At 40.3% G+C, this 20,928-nt stretch overlaps 1 protein-coding gene across 2 annotated transcripts in view; it reads right to left on the bottom strand.

The window, feature by feature from the left end:
* SLC35F1 (solute carrier family 35 member F1) overlaps positions 1 to 20,928 on the bottom strand; it is a 427,587-nt gene that overhangs the window by 108,899 nt on the left and 297,760 nt on the right. For both annotated transcript variants that reach the window (XM_089652171.1, XM_089652170.1), the window contains exon 3: positions 11,456 to 11,583. In XM_089652171.1, coding sequence (XP_089508297.1) covers positions 11,456 to 11,583 — 128 coding nt within the window. The remainder of the gene's footprint in view (positions 1 to 11,455; positions 11,584 to 20,928) is intronic.

Below are 20,928 nucleotides of genomic sequence, written 5' to 3'. Positions count from 1 at the left end.
ATTGTGAAGTGGAAGGAAAATGATAATATATGATATTACATTTGTTTACAAAACAGTACTTACGGTTTTTTGTACTTGCATATGAGCTGTACAGTTGTATATTACAATTATATTTACATAGTTACATACATAGTTAGTCTGGCTGAAAAAAGACAAAAGTCCATCCAGTTCAACCATAAAAAAAAAAGAAAGTTATAATCCTATACCCACAGTTGATCCAGAGGAAGGCAAAAAACCCAGCAAAGCACGATCTAATGTGCTCCTGCTGGGAAACAAATTCCTTCCTGATATCCAGATATTCCCTGGATCAACTTTACCTATAAATGTTAGTATCCAGTTATATTCTGTGTATCTAGGAAAGAATCCAGGACTTTTTTGAAGCAATCCACTGAGCTGGCTAGAAGCAACTCTTGAGGGAGTCTATTCCACATTTTCACAGCTCTCAGTGTGAAGAAACCTTTCCGTATCTGGAGATTACATTTCTTTTCCTCCAGATGTAAAAAGTGCCCCCTTGTCTTCTGTGATGACCTCAGGGTGAATAGCTCTACACTGAGTTCACTATATAAACCACTGATGTATGTATACATGTTGATCATATCCCCCCTTAATCTCCTCTTCTCAAGAGAGAATAAATTCAGTTCCTCCAATCTTTCCTCATAGCTGAGCTCCTCCATGCCTCTTATCAGTTTCGTTGCCCTTCTCTGTACTTTCTCCAGTTCCCCAATGTTCTTTTTGTGAATTGGCGCCCAAAACTGAACTGCATATTCCAGATGAGGTCTTACTAATGATTTGTACAGGGGTAATATGATATCTCTCTCTGGAGTCTATACCTCTTTTAATACAAGAGAGGATTTTGCTCGCTTTAGAAACCGCAGCTTGGCATTGCATGCCATTATTAAGCTTGTGATCTACCAGAACTCCCAGATCCTTCTCCACCATTGATTCCCCCAGTTGTAGCCCCCTAGTATGTATGATGCATGCATATTATTAGCCCCCAAGTGCAGAGCCTTACATTTATCAACATTAAACCTCATTTGCCACATAGTTGCCCAATTAAACAGAGCATTGAGGTCGGCTTGTAAGTTGAAGACATCCTGTAAGGACGTTATTTCACTGCACAGATTGGTGTGATCTGCAAAGACTGAAATTGGATTTATAATCCCAGACCCTATATTGTCTATAAATATAATAAAAAGTAAGGGTCCCAACATTGAACCTTGGGGTACACCACTGATGACCCCAGACCATTCAGAGTATGAATCATTAACCACTACTCTCTGAATACGATCTTTTAGCCAGTTTTCTATCCATTTACAGATTTTTCCAAGCTCGTAGACTTTACTTTACACATTAGCCGTGTGTGGGGATGTTTTTGCAAAATCCAAGTATACCACGTCCACCGTCACCCCTCTGTCCAAGGTTTTGCTCACCTCCTCATAAAAAGAAATCAGATTTGTTTGACAACTTCTGTCTTTCATGAATCCATGCTGTCTGTTGCTTAAAATATTTTTTTCCAGCAAGAACTCATCTATGTGGTCATTTATTAACCACTTGCCTACAAGGCACTTATACCCCCTTCCTGCCCAGGCCAATTTTCAGCTTTCAGCGCTGTCACACTTTGAATGACAATTGCGCGGTCATGCAAGACTGTATTCATATGAAAGTTTTATCATTTTTTTTAGACAGATAGAGCTTTATTTTGGTGGTATTTGATCACCTCTGGGTTTTTATTTTTTGCTAAACAAACCAAAAACCACTGAAAATTTTGAAAAAAAAACACGTTTTTTTCTTAGTTTTTGTTATACAATTTTGTAAATAAGTGATTTTTCTCCTTCACTGATGTGCGCTAATGAGGCTGCAGTGATGGGCACTGATAGGCTGCATTGATGAGGAGGCACTTGTAGGTGGCACTGATGGGCATTGACAGGCATCACTGATGGGCACTGAAAGGCAGCACTCATATATGGCACTGATAGGCGGCACTGATAGGTGGCACTGACTGGCACTGATAGGCGGCACTGATAGGCGGCACCGATAAGCATCACTGATGGGCACTGATAGGCAGCAATGATGCGCACTGACTGACACTGATAGGCGGCACTGACTGGCACTGATAGGCAGCACTGATTGGCAGCACTGATAGGTGACATTGACTGGCATTGATAGGTGGCACTGACTGGCACTGATAGGTGACACTGAAAGGCAGCTCAGATGGGCACTGATATGTGGCATTGATGTGCACTGGTAGGCACTGATATGTGGCATTGATGTGGCACTGATGAGCACTGGCAGGTGGCATGGATGAACACTGATAGCTGGCACTGATGGACACTGACAGGTGGCACTGATGATCAGTGCACATTTTCCCTCTGAGGAATGCCGATTACCGGCTCTTCTCTCCTCTCGAGCTGTCAGCGTGACAGCGCGTGAGAAAAATGCAGATAACCGGCATTTCCCTATTTACATGTGATCAGCTGAGATTGGACACAGCTGATCACATGACCGAGCCAACATCTTTGGCTCTTTCTGTTGATCAGTGATCCACTGTGTCCGAGGGACACAACGCACCGCCGATCGCTGCGCTGCGTGCTACTGGAGCCACGCATGCGTGGTTAGAATGGGAGGACGTCATATGACATCCTCCCAGAACGAGAGAACCGCCTTGCACCCATCATTACCTTATATGGCGGCCGGGAGGCGGTTAAACTCTCCAGTATCTTCCCAACTATAGAAGTTAAACTAACAGGTCTATAATTACTTGGTAAAGATTTTGACCCCTTTTTAAATAATGGCACCACATTGGCCTTATGCCAATCCAATGGTACTATGCCAGTCATTAAAGAGTCCCTAAAAATTAGAAACAATGGCTTTGAAATGACAGAGCTCAATTCTTTAAGGACCCATGGGTGTATGCCATCCAGTCCAGGTGCTTTATTCACCTTTATACTGTCTAAATATTTCTGGATCATATCAATTGTGAGCCAATGTGGATCATCTGGAGCTGTGTCATTACCATGCCCATTATGGTCAAGACCTCCCCCATGCTCCTTTGTATACACAGAGCTGAAGAAGGTATTTAATACATTTGCGTTCTCTTTGACCCCAGTCACCCACTCTAGATTATTTTGTAAAGGGCCTACATGCTCGGACCGCACCTTTTTACTATTAATAATTAATTTAGACCTGTTTTTTCTCTGGTAATACTCATAAGGTACCATGTAACTTTTATGTCTTTCATAATGACATCAATCTTTCTTTTTTATTCATATTGAATGCTTGAAGTATTTTCTTTAGGTGATGACGTGTGTGTGTTCATTTTTTTTTGTTTTTTTTGCTTTAATTGTTCACAATGCCTGCTAGGAACATACAGAAAACTGATTGCTTTCTAACAAACCAAGATCCATTTTCCACAAAAAAAGCAGAAAAGCAATAATATAGTTAATATACTGTTGTTTATACCGCACACAATGCAACCCTATCAAAAAATTACTGCGCACTTTTTATCCAACCAGTTTGTTCTCTTTTCGATCTTTAGCCAACATTGATGACTGAGAAAAAAAAACACATTTTCTTACAATTTTCTTACATATGAATCTTACATCTGAACTAAAAATGAGACTGGGTACCTTTTAGGACCGATCCACACTGTGTTTCTATGTGATTCCTGCATGTTCCTGTGCAATGCGATTTTGCATCCTATTCGTTTGAATGGGCAGAAAACGCAACAATACACGAGGAAAGTAGTGCATACTCAACCTTTAAGAAATGTGCAGCACCAAATTGCATAGCACAGGTACCATGTGTTTTGGTGCCACTGCCAGCAAATGCACTGCATTTTGGGTGTCTTTAAAATTACAGTGGCACCCACACCACATCACAAAGGCACAAAGTGCATGGAACACACCTTTCCCGCTCCACATTCTGGTGTAAACTGGTTCTTAGACGTCTAGAAAATTGGTATTCTGTTATGTTCTTAAAGCTCAACTTCAGTATTCATTTTTTTTTCATATTGTTTTACTGCAATATATATCTTCTCGAGGGACTGTTCAAAAAAGGTCACAACTCCAGGCATCCAGTGCTAGTCCTCTTCCAATTTGAATAATGTCCATTGTCATTCAACCCACATCCTGAGAGCCCAGGGTGTCCAAAGACCCACACTGGGGCATGTTTTCAGGTTGCTTAGACCTGCTGGAGCATGTTGTGGTGCTGCTTTATGCAACATTTAAAACCCAAGCACCTCCAGTGGAAGAAGATATATGACATCATGAAACCGGAGACCAAACAGCCATGAAAAAAGGTAGGTATCCACACATTTAAAAAGGGTATAGAGATGCTCCAAGAGAGGTGAAGATAGTAAAAGCTGGAATTGGGTTTTAACCTAGCTGACAATATTGTGACAATTTATAAATAAACAAATATGAGATGAATGTAGTTTTAGTTATAGTGGACAACCAGTGGTCAGTAACTATACATGGAATGTTTAATTTCTGCCCACTCTAGGCGCAGGTCCACTGTGACCAATGTCCAGCCATCAAAATATGGAAAGTCTAGACAATAAAACTGTGGAATGGAAGAGAGGTGTAAAAACTTGACTTCAAGAAGTGTAGTCTTCCACAGTCATGTTCTATAAATAGTTTCCATTTCCATCATTTGTAATACATTTTCCCACAGTGTCTGTTGGAATAGATGCAGACTATGAAATATGGCCAAATGTGTCATTTTCACCATTTTTCATAGGTTTTATGGAATTGAAGATTTTGCTGCATAAAAATACATACCTGCATAATATAGCTCACAATCACTTTTCAGGAGAAGCAATTCTATTATTAAATAGGGAATTATGTCAAAAGTGTTTTTGCTAACTGAGTCTCTTTAAATAATCAAAATACGACTAGGGCCTGCAGTTAAAATTATTACCTTATTATATATCAAGTATATATCCTTACATTTTAGATAAATATATAAATTCAATCTATTATAAAATATTACATACAGGAGAGAAAGGAAGAAATGTTAAAATGGAATGACTGCATTAACGGTACTGAACACTGATAAATTAAATAATATTGTATTTAGGAAGAAACAACATAAGGAGCAATGGTAGGATCTGTTAGATGCATCTTTTTTAACTATGATTGTGCAGTACAGGGTATGCAATGTTTAATTGTTTGAAAATGTATAAATGACAAACTCATGCTCATTTTTACATGCGATGCTGGTTATTTATGTGTAATGAACCATCTAGCTTGGTTTATTTTTTTTGCAGCTGGGGGAATGGTTGACACACTGCAGGGATATGCATGACTACATAGTCATTAGATGAAATATACTGAATAGCACATAGTAGCAGAGCAGCATTCCAATGGGATATGACCAGGACCTTTTTTTTCAGCCGGAACTTGGCCCCCCCACCCCCACGCTGGGTCTCGCTCCACTGTTCGGTATTGTCACTTATTAAGAGAGAAGCCCCACTTCTCTGTTTACTAGTGACAGCACAGCAGTGCCCTTCCGGCGGCACACAATATCCCCCCCCCCCCCCGCATATGACAGCCCAGGAGGGAGCAGGGTAGTGGTGCGTCCTTTAGTGCAGTTACCGTTCTGAGTAAGTACATGGGCTCCTGTCTCCTATGGTCAAGCATCCTCTTTTTTATCTCCTAATGCATCCTATTACAGCCTGTCTTAGCCCTGTGCTCTACTGCTACAAGTCATCTCCAGCAGTGCAAAGTCAGAGCTGTGAGCTTTGCCTCTCTCTCCATGTCCCCAAAAGAAGTGCAGTGCACTCCTGAACTCTACAGTCTGTACGCAGTGCACTCCTGAACTGTGCACTCTGTAAGCAGTACACTCCTGAACTCTACACTCTGTACGCAGTGCACCCCTGAACTGTGCACTCTGTGTGCAGTATACTCCTGAACTGTACAGTCTGTATGCAGTGCACTCCTGAACTGTGCACTCTGTATGCAGTACACTCCTGAACTCTGCACTCTGTACATAGCACACTCCTGATCTTTGCATTCTGTATGCAGCACACTCCTGAACTCTGCACTCTCTGCGTAGCACACTCCTGAACCCTGCACCCTATGTGTAATGCACTATAGGTATTTAACAATGCTCCATTAAGACCCTATCAGTGTTAGGTGGTGTTGTGATTGAGTTCTCTGAGAAAAAAAAGCCCTCGATATGACCCACACCCAACATGTTATGTAATTAGTTTTAGTTGGGACGTGGGACTCTGTGCTGCAGATTTTATAGCGCTTCAGGCAGCATCTGTGTTTTGCTCAGCATTAGCAGTAGTAATTGCAGATTAAACATACACCGCCATCCATACTCCGCTACAGTCTAGAACTGTGGTCCAAGCATAACATACAGTGTTATTCTATGAAAATACTGTATCTGAATGATTTATCTTCACACCCATAAGTACTGTGAATGGCATGCTGTATTACTGTTGTACAATTTGTGAAGTGTGTGGCTACACAGAAATCAAAGCAGGGGTTTCTTATCATCACTGAAAGACTCTTTTAAATAATTAAAAAAAAGTAGTATTCTGTGATGTATTAAAAATGGTCTCCTTCCTCTCTGCTAGATGTGCCATTTAAATTGGAAGATTTTTTTTTTTTCTTACTATGAACAGCTATCGGTAGATCCATGCCAGATACTGAAATTGTTGGTAGTCTCTCCAGATAGCCAATGAGCACTGCATTTAACAGTTCATTTAACACACTAGTGATCTCTGTGCAATGGTCAGCAGTGACATGCTGTCTGCGTTCCAGATAGCAGAGCACTATCAGGTCAGACCAGCTCCTCTGTGTATTCATTGCAGAGTTTTCAGCACCAGAGCTGTGGCAGTATTCATCCTATCCCTGTCTCTGAAGACTTGCACTCATGAGTGCAATGTGAGGAATTGTTACCTCTTTTCTGTTTATGAGACTGTGTATGTGCATTTTCTTACAGAAGCTGCCCTAACTGACCTAGGGACCTATGTATTTGAGGGAACTACTACACTCCTAACCACTTGGTAACCGCACTATAGCTGAATGATGGCTACAGAGCAGTTACCCAGTTCTGGGAGGGCGTCATATGACGTCCTTCCAGAACACGCCCTCCGACGCGGCCACAGGTGCGTGCACCCGGTGATCTCCATGATCGCTGTGTCCTACGGACACAGTTGATCACGTGATGAGGTAAAAATTAATCACAGTGGCCTTTTACCACATGATCAGCTGTGTTCCATGACACAGCAGATCACAGAGTAAATACAGTTGGCAATTATTGACAGCACTTTCCTCACGCTGTCACAGCCTGAGGAAAGTACTGCTGATAACCAGCAGCAGTCACAGAGGAGATCAGCACTTCATCAGTGCCTTGATGATCAGTGCCCTAGAGTGTCTCCCACCAGTGCCTAACACAAGTGCCCAGTAGTGCCACCAATCAGTGCCACCCATCAGTGCCCAGCAGTTGCACCCATCAGTGCCCAGCAGTGCCACCAGTCAGAACCATCAGTCAGTGCTGCCAGTCAGGGCTGTCAGTCAGTGCCGTCAGTTAGCGCCGCCCATCAGTGTTGCCCATCAGTACTGCCTATCAGTGCCCGCCTATCAGTTACCATCATTGTTGCATATCAGTGCAGCAGCATCAGAGCCTCCTCATCAATGCCTACCAGTGCAACCTCATCAGTGCCACCTACCCCTGCCCATCAGTGCTGCTTATCCGTGCCACCTCATCAGTGCCCATCAGTGCTGCCTATCAGTGCCCATCAGTGCTGCCTATCAGTGTAGCCTCATCAACGCACATCAGTGAAGGAGAAAAATTACCTGTTTGCAAAATTTTATAATAGAAACAAAGAAAACCTTTATTTTTTTTTCAAATTTCTTGCTCTTTTTTTGTTTATAGTGCAAAAAATAAAACACCCAGTGGCAATTAAATAGCACCAAAAAAAAACCCATTTGTGTGTGAAAAACAATTATAAAATGTTAATATGGGCACAATGTTGCATGACTGCACAATTGTCATTCAAAGTGCGACAGCGCTGAAAGCTGAAAATTAGCCTGGGCACGAAGGGGGTATAAGTACCAGGTAGGCACATGGTTAGTATTTTGTTTTCTTATATACTAGGAATACAGGCTGAGCATGTGTGTTATATCCCCATTATCTGGACTGGATTAGCTTCTTGCTGTATCTACTTTGTCTTTTACCTAATCTGTACATTCAGGCCAGTTGAGGTATTTTACCATACCAGGAAATCCCCCTTTTTATTTTTACTTTGGTATTTACTCATATTACATTTCCTGATGTCTATTTAGTTGCCCGGTGCCATTTCTATTGTACTGTGTGTGCCATTCAAATACCTGCTGTTGTCTTTTTTGGCTGAGTCTCTAGCACACTATGTATGATTGTCTGTGTGTGCGGGATCAAGTGTGCTGATTGCGGAGCAAACCATAATGGTGCCTGCATTGCATATGAGAGTTCAAGCACAGTTTTGTCTTATAAGTCCAGGTACAATTGGACAGTGCCACCAATGTGTCTTACATCAATCATCACAGAGGCACCGGGTGTGTTGAAGAGGTAGAATCTATCCTTGCCTCAGTGGAGTTTTTTGTTCTAGTGATCTCCACAGTGCACATTCCCAGGGGGAGAACTGGTAGCTAGGTTTTCTTAGCAGACAGTGTTTGGTCCCAAAGGTATGGTCATTGGGAATGTTGGATGTTGATGTAGCAACTTGAATCAACAAGAAACTGGTTGGGTTTGTTTCCAGGATATAGGACCATGCTCATCCACTAAAAGTCAGGGCCAGTACGTCCAGGAGCAGCAGCGTTTTGGTAGAAAAAAAGCCTGACGCATGTAAAAGCATCTAAACACGCCTATACGAGTGGTAACACAAGGCACGTTTAGAGCCTGAGTGTTAATTCATTTTCAATGACCAAAATAAATTATTATTCTAGTCAATGAAATTAATTAACGCCCAAGCACTTGACGCCTGTAAACACGCAAAGCACTTGTAAAAGCGTTAGACATTTTGACAAGCATCATGTGTTTTTTCCGGCAAAACGCTGCTGCCAAGGGAAGGAGCATTATTAAAACATCCTGTGGGCATGAGGCCTAAATCTAAAGGACCAATTTAACACCCTGTTTCTCATTCACATTCTCATTTTATGGCATAACTGCTATAACCCAGGTTCCAAGAGACAGAGGTATTGTGGAGTCAGTTATCCCTACCACATTAAAAGCTCATAAATCTACTTCTCACAGGATGAAAGCAGGTTGATTATCCTTAATGTTTAGACTTAAGCACCACCATAAGTCAAGTGTCTGCTTTGTCTGCTCTTTTATACATACTCTTGCAAAGAATTCACTAATTTGTACTTTCATTCAAGGTATTGCTGACCCCTGCTCAGTCCCACTCTAACCATGAGTTTTCAATCAAGTATTATCAGTGTTACAAAGCCCCTGTTTCAATCTATTTGCAACATTTCCTTGATGTTGTTATCCCATGAAAGTAGTCTTTCTGGTCACCATCACTTTAGCTAGTAGTCTCCCATTTTATTATACACAAAAAAAGATTTGTTTTGAGACCAAGGTCCTATTTTTTTGCCTAAAGTGGTCTCCACCTTTCATCTTTATGAGGATATTATGTTACCTTTCTTGTGTCCAGCTCACTCCAAGGCAATTTCTCTCCAATGGTTTAGCTGTGGTGAGAGGTGTTAGTGTTTACCTCTCGGTCACTGCTTCTTTTAGATAGACGGATTTGATGCTTTTTATTCCAAAAGGTTCATAAAGTGGTTTTCAGATTCACTATTTTTAGTGAATTAGACAGACAGTTGTGCAGGCCTATATATTCTGACTCCAAATGTTGTATTAGTGACTTATCCCTTGCTGAGACCTCTATGCCTGGTCTGTATGTTGAAGATACAATCACCACAGACAGTCTTTATCAGATAGCTGAACCAAACACCCTTTTTCTCATCCAAGCAGATCTTTATTGCATGCAGCAGATACAGCAGACAACAAGATGTAGCAGATGATTGAAAAGATGATATTTGCAGGTCAAAATATGGTAATGTGTTCCCAGATGTGAGCAGATTACATGTGGCCTAGAGACTAGCAGCCATATTCATCCCAATAAAGACAGAATAAAATGGAAAAGGAAAGACATCATGAGTGGGAGGGAACACAAGATGGAAGACAGAAAAAGATGCAATAACCAAAATGACCACAAGACGGCAGTATATTAACCAACTATACTGAGGTCAATTAACTATATAAAGTCTCAATTTACAGCAATATGAACATTAACCATGACTATGCATTGCATTATATTTTAACACAAGTGTAACAGCACACTATAGGTTTCAAGATAACCTGTCCCTTTTTCCTTCTCAGCCTTTTCTACTATAGCAGCGAGTTTGCTTTGGGCTTTTCCTCATCAAGCTGCTGTGTCTCAGATCTCCAAGGCTGCAAGCTGGTCTTTTGTTCACAGGTTCTCTATGTTTTACAAGGTCAATGTACCTGTCTATGTGGATGCTAGTTTCAGTCGAACAGTTCTACAAGTGGCTGTTTATTTGCCCTTGCTTTTTCCTTGTTATGGGTTTATTCTTGTTCATCTGGTTTATCTATGTTGTTTTTCACGTACTCTCCTCTCTTTTTAGAATGCTTTTTGATGTCCCTCGGTTGCTTATATCCATAAAGCTGTGTCCCTCAATGCATGATAGGGAAAACAGGATTTCTGTACTTGTCATAAAATCTTTTTCTCTGAGTCTATTGAGAGACACAGCACCCATATACTACCATTTTAATTTTGGACTGCTTGCTACAACTGGCAGGTGTGAGGTAGAAGAGCTTCTTCCTAGGTACCCTTCAGTTTCTGCATCCATTTCTCCTGTAGGGGGCAGGCTTGGTTGAAGCTGTGTCCAGCTCAAGTTCACCCCAAGGAAATCTCTCTCTAATCATCTGGGTGCAGTGTGGGCTGTCAGTGATTACCTCTCTTTTAGATAGATTTGATATTGTTATGCAAGAAGGTTCTAATAGTTGTTTTCTGGTTTCCAGATCCACTGTAGACCCATGTGTTGCAAGATAAGCTGTCACTTTTTAAAATTGCAGCCCTTTTGTATTAAAGCACTGAGTGTTTTTTTAGCTTTTCCAAATCTAGGCTCTAGGAAGGGGGCTGCCCTTCAGTTTCTATGTCCATTTATCCTGTATGTGGCAGTATAACCCTTGGCTAAAGCTGTGTCCCTCAATGGACTCAGAGAAAATCATTTTATGATAAGCACCAAAGTCCTATTCTTTTGTTTTGTGTCCCCATTGGAAGACTTCTCCCCACTTCCATTTCTGTAAAATTTTGGAATTCCTATCACATTTTTTTAGTTCCCAGGACAAATAGAGAGGAGAACCATGCTATATTTAAAACTGCAAAAAAAAAGACTTAAAATATTTAACATAATCCTGACATTTTCAATTAACTTACCTGTATGCTAATGAAGGTGGTATATTGGTGTGCTTTGACCACTAAATATGTTGCTTCTATGTCAATAATGCCTAAAAACATATACTTCCACCATCTTCTTTTCAATATTGCCAACAAGTTTTCTTCCCCTGAAATGGAAAACATGTTTAAAATATTAAAAAATGCATTTACAAGTCATCAAAACATGCAAAGTACTTTAAAGTTTGAATTCCATGTGAATAAATAAAAATAAATTCGGTCTACATTTATAGTCAGAAAATGTAAACTGAATTAAAGTGTTACTAAACCCAGGACCCTGCATTCACTTTATCTGGTCTCCCAATGTACACACTACATGGAAACACAATTATCTTAGTAAATAAAAACTGCTAAATACCTTTTCTCAGCAGCAGTTAGAGCAGTCTTGTGACTTTTATCGGTGTTCAGCTAAGCACTAGTTAAAGCTTGTAGGAGGAGTTTCCATTCTGCTCTGACTGTCCTATGAGTTTGCACAACCCCTGACCCCCCGGACAGCGCTGATTTGCCCTGTGCTGATCACATGCACCCTCCCAAAGAAAAAAAAAACTCTCTAGCCATACACACTAAACTTAGCATGTACAGAGTGACTCCTAGAGCTCTGTACTATCAGCAGATGGATCGGGGACAGTAGAAGGGAAGGATCCGAGAAGACAGGATCAAACAGCCTTTTTACAAAATGTGGAGGATCAACCCGTTAGGTTCCACAATGAGTATAACAAGCATGCTTTACTGTATTTTAAGACTGATTTTACTGGTGTTTTTTAAGTAGCACTAAGCAAATGGTAAATTAGACAAAAAGAAGATGATGACCCATATTTACTGTATGTATTTTGTTTTTTTTTTTAATTCAAGAAGGAAACATATTGACCAGTTGTGACATGCTGGTTTATGGCATTGGAGATTGGAAAAAACAGCCCTTAGGGCTAGTTTTGCCATACAAGTTTCACATACTTCTAGGACCAGGGGCGGACTGACCATTCGAGCACTCAGGCACTGCCTGAGGGCCCGGGGTCAGTAGGGGGCCCCATGAGATGCTCCTGGTACCTGGTGTGTTTTTGTGCTTTCTTTTCTTTTTTTTTTTTGTTTTGGGGGGGGGGGGGGTTCTATCTAATATTACCTGAATCTCTTGTCTTTTGACAATCTTTGGTGCCTTTTCTAGTATAAGAGATCAGCCCGCACAAGCTGATCTCAGTGCAGATGACTAGTTTTCCAGTCTGTTTGACATTCTTTCACTCATCACATCATGACATCAGCACTCTAACAGTAGAGAACCATTTAATGGACCCTTTTCCGAGAAGAATTGGGATCCAACCTCTCATGTGACCATACTTTAAGGTAACAAATTGGAGCTCATACTATTTTTTAAAAAAATAAAAACTATAGATTTCCTAGAAACAGGTGAAGTTGGAAAAATAACATATAACTTCAGACAAAGCCTATAATTTTGTTTTGGAAATAGATATAGACAGTCCCTCTGTCTGGGCTTTTTTGACACTTTGGGCTTTTTCCTCCCTTTCAAGCAGATTTTCTCTTCCTTTTCTATCAGTGCGGGAAATAACATGAAATCTTTGCAATGGGAAAAAAAAACAAAAACACAGGGGGTTATTTACTAAAATTGGAGAGTACAAAATCTGGTGCAGTTCTGCATAGAAACCAATCAGCTTCCAATTTTTTTGCCAAAGCTTAACTGAACAAGCTGAAGTTAGAAGCTGATTGACTCAAGTTTAGATAATTCTACTCAACAATTCCTTGTAGACTGAAAAAATGGTGGAACTTCTGAAATTATTTGTATTGTGGTCTATTCCTATAAATGTGTCACCTGCACTCCCTATTTCCTGTGCAGGTGTCACAAGTACACAAAGTGACAGAAAATCACTTTAATGGGGTTCCAGACAGAAATAAAAATAGGAATTTTAACTCTGCCCCACTCTATCCAAAACTAAAAACATTTTGGCTGGAGGAAGGCTAAGGATCAGAATTCAGTGACACTGTGACACTATTATGATGTGTATATTCTCAGAATATGCAGCACAAGTCTCCCGGAGCCAAGAAGAACATTTGCAGCTTTCCTAACAGTATTTCAAAAGCAAAGTATTCTTTGGTTTGAATGCTTCAATATGTAAAAATTGCTGAACTAACAATAAAAATTACCTAATAAAAAAAAATGCATTCCATACGCTACTGCTATAAAAAATAACCATGCAATTAACTAATAAAACATGTTCTTAACCACTTGAGCTCCTGAGGATTTACCCCCCTTAATGACCAGGCCTCTTTTTGCTACTCGGCGCTGCACTAATTCAACTGATAATTGCGCGGTCATGCAATGCTGCACCCAAACGAAATTTACGTCCTTTTTTTCACACAAATATAGCTTTCTTTCGGTGTAATTTGATCACCTTTGCGCTTTTTATTTTTCACGCTATAAACAAAAAAAGGCCAAAAATTTTGAAGAAAAACAATATTTTTTACTTTCAGCTATAAAAAATATATAGTAAACTCAAAGTTGGTTATAAATTTAGGCCAAAATGTATTCTGCTACATGTTTTTGGTAAAAAAAATCCCAATAAGTGTATATTGATTGCTTTGTGTGGAAGTTATAGCGTCTACAATCTATGGTATAAATACTGCAATTTACGCCATTTTTCTGCTATACAGCGCAGCGCTAGTTTAACAAACAATTGCGCGGTCATGCAAATTTACATCCTTTTTTCCCCCACAAATTGAGCTTTCTTTCGGTGGTATTTGATCGCCTGTGCGGTTTTTATTTTTATTTTTATTTAAAAAAAAGGCTGACAATTTTGAAGAAAAAAAAACAATATTTTGGACTTTTTGCTATAAAGCATGTCCAGTAAAAAAAAAAATGCAAAAATCAAATTTAGTCATAAATTTCTGCCAAAATGCATTCTGCGACATGTCTTTGCTAAAAAAAATCCGAATACGTGTAAATTAATTGGTTTACGTGAAAGTTATAGCGTTTACAAATGGTGGGAAAGATACTGGAATTTTAAATTTTTATTTATACTAATAATGGCGCCGATCAGCGACTTTTGGCGGCAATCAGCGAATATGGCGGCGACCAGCGACTTATGGCAGGACTGCGGGACTGCGGCGGACATTTTGACACTGGGGGGGGAACTGACTTGGGGTCAATGACATCCCCAGTGACACCAATACAGTGATCAGTGAAAAAAAAACACTGAAACTGTACTAATGTCACTGGGGAGGAAGGGGTTAACATTTTTAGAATTTGCTGTGTAAGGGGAGTGTTTTACTAGGGGGTGGGGGTGTGTACTGGACGGAGGGAGGGGGGAGCCGATCGAGGGAGAGAAACTCTGCAGCTTCTCACAAGCTGTCAGAGAACTGACACAGAACAGGGCTGTGTGTAAACAATGCAGCCCTGCTCTGTGTCAGCGGTCACCATCAATAGCGGGAAAACGGCCGGTAAAAACCGGCCGTGACCCGTCGGCTGACACCTGCTGCTGACACCCGCGGGACAGGTAGGGCGGGCGCGCGCCTCGCGCGCGCCCCCTACCTGTTTTGAAGGCAGCCGTTTTAAAATGTGCTTTTGCCTACGAGTGCCGCCCTGCCACCGTTTATATGCGGTGGCTGGGCGGCAAGTGGTTAACATATAAGGGCTCGTTCACACTTGACTGTTTTACCAATGCTTGCCAAACGCCCCTGTAGCGTTTGGCAAGCCTTGGTCCGGTGTTTGCGGAGCGTTTTTTAACGCTCGGCAAACACTCCGCAAATGCCGCATGTGCGGTTTAGCGGAGGTTGCTAGGAGTTTGCCAAGCGTTAAAAACGCTCCACAAACGCCCCACAACCGTGTTGCAACCGCACCGCAAACGCCAGCCGGGCATTTGCGGAGCGGCACCATAGACTAGAATAGGAGGCTTCAACGCCTCCTGACTCAACCACAGGCGTCCATTTTGCCGCGACGCTGCCGTTAGAACAGCACCATGTGCTGCAATGGGCAGAATTGTCAGAGGCGTTTGGGAAGCGGTAAAAACGCTTCCAAAATGCCTCTCTGCCCCCTGCACACAACGCTAGCGTGAACGTAGCCTAACCTTTTCCAACACAAAACATTCAACCTGTTCCTCTACACTTACCTTGTGCCTAAAGTGAGTTTCAAACATTTAACTACCCCATAACATACTAAACCTGAAAGCCTACCACTAACATATCCTTTATAATAAAGTACAATTTCACTTTTAGTGGTGGGCAATTAAATATTGTACAAGTTCAGAAAAACTAAACTTCTACTTTAAGCCTTAACACTAATAAGGTCATGTGCTAATACATACTCACCTCCATGCCGATAGCAAGCTGATCCTGGACCACCTGCCTGGAGTTTGCATGTTCTCCCTGTGCCTGTGTGGGTTTCCTCCGGGTACTCCAGTTTCCTCCCACACTCTAAAGACATGCTCGTAGGTTAATTGAATCCTGTCTAAATTGGCCCTAGTATGAGTATGTATGAATGTGAGTTAGGGACCTTAGATTGTACACCCCTTGAGGGTTAGGGACTGATGTGAATGTACAATATATATATGTAAAGTGCTGTGTAAATTGATGGCGCTATATAAGTACCTGTAATAAATAAATACATAATAAACCAATTTTTTTTGCCATCTGTATCAAAACACAGTTTCCTACTGCACAGTTTTAGATACCTGTTATGAAGTAAATAGCCGAAATAATGTAATGGAACATTATTTTACCTATATGACCACAAAAGCAATTTCAAAGCTCCTGGTCAGTGCGATTTCATGTGCGGCTTGCCTGACCTTTGTGTGACTTCATGCACAGATGTCTATGCAATTCACACCTGAAATCGCCAGAAATAGTGCAAGAAGTTGGATTCGCACCAGTTTGAATGGTTCCATTGCCAGCAAAAGGGTGCAACTTGTCATGCGATTTGGAACTGTCAAATTGCATGACAAATCACACCGGTGTGAGCCAGGGCTTACTAAGGAAACAGTTACATGTTTTTATAAAGATAGGTAAGAGAGGTATGGGTCGCGATCATTACCACAGGACCCTGGTCACGGTGCTGGGAGTGCACCATGCGGCATGACTGAAAGAACTAAAACCCAATAAATAGAACGGGTGGGCACAGGACAATTTGGCTCAGGAGGAAAGCTGGGATTTTTTCAACCAGGAAATGAGGTGGGCTCTATCTGGCTGAAGCTTCTAATGCACACTGTTAAAACAGGAGAGGAACCTGTTTAATAGACTAAAGGTAAGACTGGAATTCAGGTTTAACTGTGGCTGAGAAAAGAAAGGCCACCAACCTAGGGTGAAGGGCTGTGTAAATCTCAGGAATGAACAGAAAAATCCCCTTTGCCAGGTAACACAGCTCTCAAAAAATATATGCACTCTGCAGCACAGGTATGCTCAAGTGTGTCTGTGATGTCACCCTGTAGGAAGTATAATAATTGAGACACTGCAAAAGTAAAACTGTTCTTCCTAGTATTTTATGGCATGTCAATGTTTTATCTTTGATTTATATTGCCATTCTGATTAAACCTGGTTTGTATGCTAGATTTTTTTATGTTTTTATAAATTCTTTATTTAAAGAAGACATCAATACAGAATATTGCAAAATTGGCCAATAGAGAAAACGTGTTACCACTCAAGTCAAATTTGTACAGCTATAAGGTAAGCAGTGTTGGGTATTTATGTCTCATCTTGAAACCTGATAGATATTTTGTACTAAATTCTCTACATAAAATAGCTTACTTAATTTCCAGAGTTGTAATTTCAATATATGTCAATATGCTATGACCCTTTTGTTGCTTGTTAGGACCGCTCCCATTCAACTTAACATGTATGTGTACTACTTCCTGGCACTGGATCATATATTGATTCTTTATTTAATTCTATTTATAAATCACAAAATGGAGTGATTTTACTTTATAAGTTATGGAAATATGTGAACCCCTTGGGGTTGCGTGGAGTTTTGCATGAATTGGGCATAAAATGTGCTCTGAACGTCATCTAAGTCACAATAGAAGAACGCAGTCTGCTGAACATAATACTACACAAACATTAGATGTTGCCATGGTTTAATTGCACATAACATGTAAACATTCACAGTGCAGGGAGGAAAAAGTATGTGAGGCCCTAGCTTAATGACTTCTCCCAGAGCTAATTGGAGCCAGGAGTGAGCCAACCTTGACTCCAATCAGTGTGATGATATTGGATGTGTTGCTGACAGCTGTCCTGCTCTTAAAAAACACACACCTCTTTTGGGTTTACTGGTTTCAAGAAGCACTGTCTGATGTGAACCATGCCTCGCAGAAAAGAGCTCTCAGAAGACCTATGATCAAGAATTGTTGACTTGAAGCTGGAAAGGGTTACAAAAGTATCTCCAAAAGCCTTGATGTTCATGTGTCAACGGTAAGACAGACTGTCTACAAATGGAGAAAGTTTAGCACTGTTGCTACTCTGCCTAGGCGTGGTCGTCCTGTAAAAATGACTGCAAGATCACAGCGCAGAATGCTTCATGAGGTAAAGAAGAATCCCAGATTGTCAGCTAAAGACCTACAGAAATCTCTGGCACATGATAACATTTTTGTTGACACATCTACAATAAGGAAAACATTAAACAAGAATGGAGTACATGGGAGGACACCACGGAGGAAGCCATTGCTGTCCAAAAAGAATATTGCAGCACGTTTGAAGTTTGCAAAAGAGCACCTGGATGTTCCACAGCACTACTGGCAAAATATACTGTGGACAGATGAAACCAAGATTGAGTTGTTTGGGAAGAACACACAACATTATGTGTGGAGAAAAAAAGGCACAGCACACCAACATCAAAACCTCATCCCCACTGTAAAACATGGTGGAGGCAGCATCATGGTTTGGGGCTGCTTTGCTGCCTCAGGGCCTGGACGGATTGTTGTCATTGATGGGAAAATGAATTCCAGAGTTTATCAAGACATTTTGCAGGAAAACGTACGACCATCTGTCCGCCAACTGAAGCTCCGCAGAGGATGGGTGATGCAACAGGACAATGACCCAAAGCATACAAGTAATTCAACAAAACAATGGCTGCAACAGCACAGAATACGCCTTCTGGAGTGGCCCAGTCAGAGTCCTGACCTCAACCCGATTGAAATGCTGTGGCATGACCTTAAGAGAGCGATTCACACCAGACATCCCAAGAATATTGCTACACTGAAACAGTTTTTTGAAGAAGAGTGGTCCAAAATTACTCCAGATCGTTGTGCAGGTCTGATCTGCAACTACAGGAAACGTTTGGTTGAGGTTATTGCTGCCAAAGGAGGGTCAACCAGTTATTAAGTCCAAAGGTTCACATACTTTTTCCTCCCTGCACTGTGAATGTTTACATGTTATGTGCATTGCAACATCTAATGTTTGTGTAGTATTATGTTCAGCAGACTGTGTTCTTCTATTGTTGTGACTTAGATGACGTTCAGAGCACATTTTATGCCCAATTCATGCAAAACTCTACATAATCCCAAGGGGTTCACATACTTTTTCTTGCAACTGTATATGAGATTATTTTTAGAAGACACAAAAACTGAAACTTTCTTTTATTCTTTGTATTCACATGACAGCAAACCTCAACAAGTAGCTAGAGCCCTAGAGAAGAACAACTATTACAAACCATTATTGAGACCAGGCATTCAAGAAATAGGGAAGATCATTATGTAGATTTTGTTTAAGACTAGCCATAATCAGAATTTCGTTTTTGACAAACCTTTACAACAACTTCATTCATACATCAAAATGCCATTAAATTATTAAACTGATTTTCTAACATGCTGGAAAACAATTTTTGGCAGAGAGTTGTTAATGAGGAATGTTATAAATGTGAACAATGGAATTGCTGAGACCTTTGTGTATAATCTACTGCACTAACAGTGCAAATGATTGGAAAGATGAATGATTTCCAGGAAAATCATGTAGCTTTTGAATAGTGATTGTCTGTATTTCTGACTGAACATCTGCCCCTAGCTTGTGTATTAGAATACCCATTGGGTCAGATCAAAACATTTCACCCAATGCTGAATGCAAGTACAGTGTTTTATGATGTTTTACAATAATTTATAAAGAAAAAAACTAGAAGAGATCATTAAAAAAGGAGAAATAATTAGTAAAATGTTTTGGTGTAGAGTCGTTTAAAATATAGACTCATAGTATAAAGACAAGGGGGTGCGGCATCACTGACATCTGACATATTAAAACAGAAGAGATAAGGTGGCCATAGGTGGATAAAATTTCGAACAAACATTCTTAGGAAGTCTTAGGAAAATTTGTATGGAATTCTCAGAACATTTGCTTGTCATTTTAAAGATTTTGTCTGCTTTTAACATTTGATTTTGGAAAGAATGGACTTTACTGTACGAAAACCACATACACTAGAAATTTGTATTCATTTCAGAAATATTTTCCATTCTGCTCCTTCAAATGTTCAAAAACAAACATCAATTTGACCCACTATTAATTGGAAAAACTAACTTTCTTCAAACTTACTTTCCCAAGAATTTGCATTAGAAATCCTACCCATCTATGGCAAGCTTTAAATAAACACTCTTACTTTTAAAATTATTTTGAGTATGTTTTCAAACTAAGAATAAGAGGAGATCATATATAAAAATATTATCTCATAACATAGAGTCCAAAGGTAAGAGCAGTATACAATTTTTCCTGATTGAAGAAACAGAGAAATAAACTAAAAGAAAATGAGTAGAGAGAGAAAAGGCAGAGGGAGTGGAGATTGTGCAGGCAACACACAAGTCCATTTTAATATAAGTTTTTGCACATATTAATTTTCCCAATAGCAATTCTGCATGGCATGGGATTTATTCATTGAATTTGTATGGAATTTTACAAATATTAATAAAGTTCTCAAAAAGTTTGCACTCAAGAAATGTAAATCATAGAGGGGTATACAAACTAAAATACAAAACAAGATGACAGCAATAATATATTTTTACAAATGCTGATACACAACAGTACATACAGTTGCAAGAAAAAGTATGTGAACCCCTTGGGATTACGTGGAGTTTTGCATGAATTGGGCATAAAATGTGCTCTGAACGTCATCTAAGTCACAACAATAGAAGAACACAGTCTGCTGAACATAATACTACACAAACATTAGATGTTGCCATGGTTTAATTGCACATAACATGTAAACATTCACAGTGCAGGGAGGAAAAAGTATGTGAGGCCCTAGCTTAATGACTTCTCCCAGAGCTAATTGGAGCCAAGAGTGAGCCAACCTTGACTCCAATCAGTGTGATGATATTGGATGTGTTGCTGACAGCTGTCCTGCCCTTAAAAAACACACACCTGTTTTGGGTTTACTGGTTTCAAGAAGCACTGTCTGATGTGAACCATGCCTCGCAGAAAAGAGCTCTCAGAAGACCTACGATCAAGAATTGTTGACTTGCATGAAGCTGGAAAGGGTTACAAAA

The sequence above is a fragment of the Staurois parvus genome, unplaced genomic scaffold (genome assembly GCF_062004578.1).
Source record: "Staurois parvus isolate SC_StPar_1 unplaced genomic scaffold, SC_StPar_1.0 ptg000672l, whole genome shotgun sequence".
Classification (NCBI taxonomy): Eukaryota; Metazoa; Chordata; class Amphibia; order Anura; family Ranidae; genus Staurois; species Staurois parvus.
Note: the sequence above shows the minus strand (reverse complement) of the source record. Positions and strands in the feature narration are given on the sequence as shown.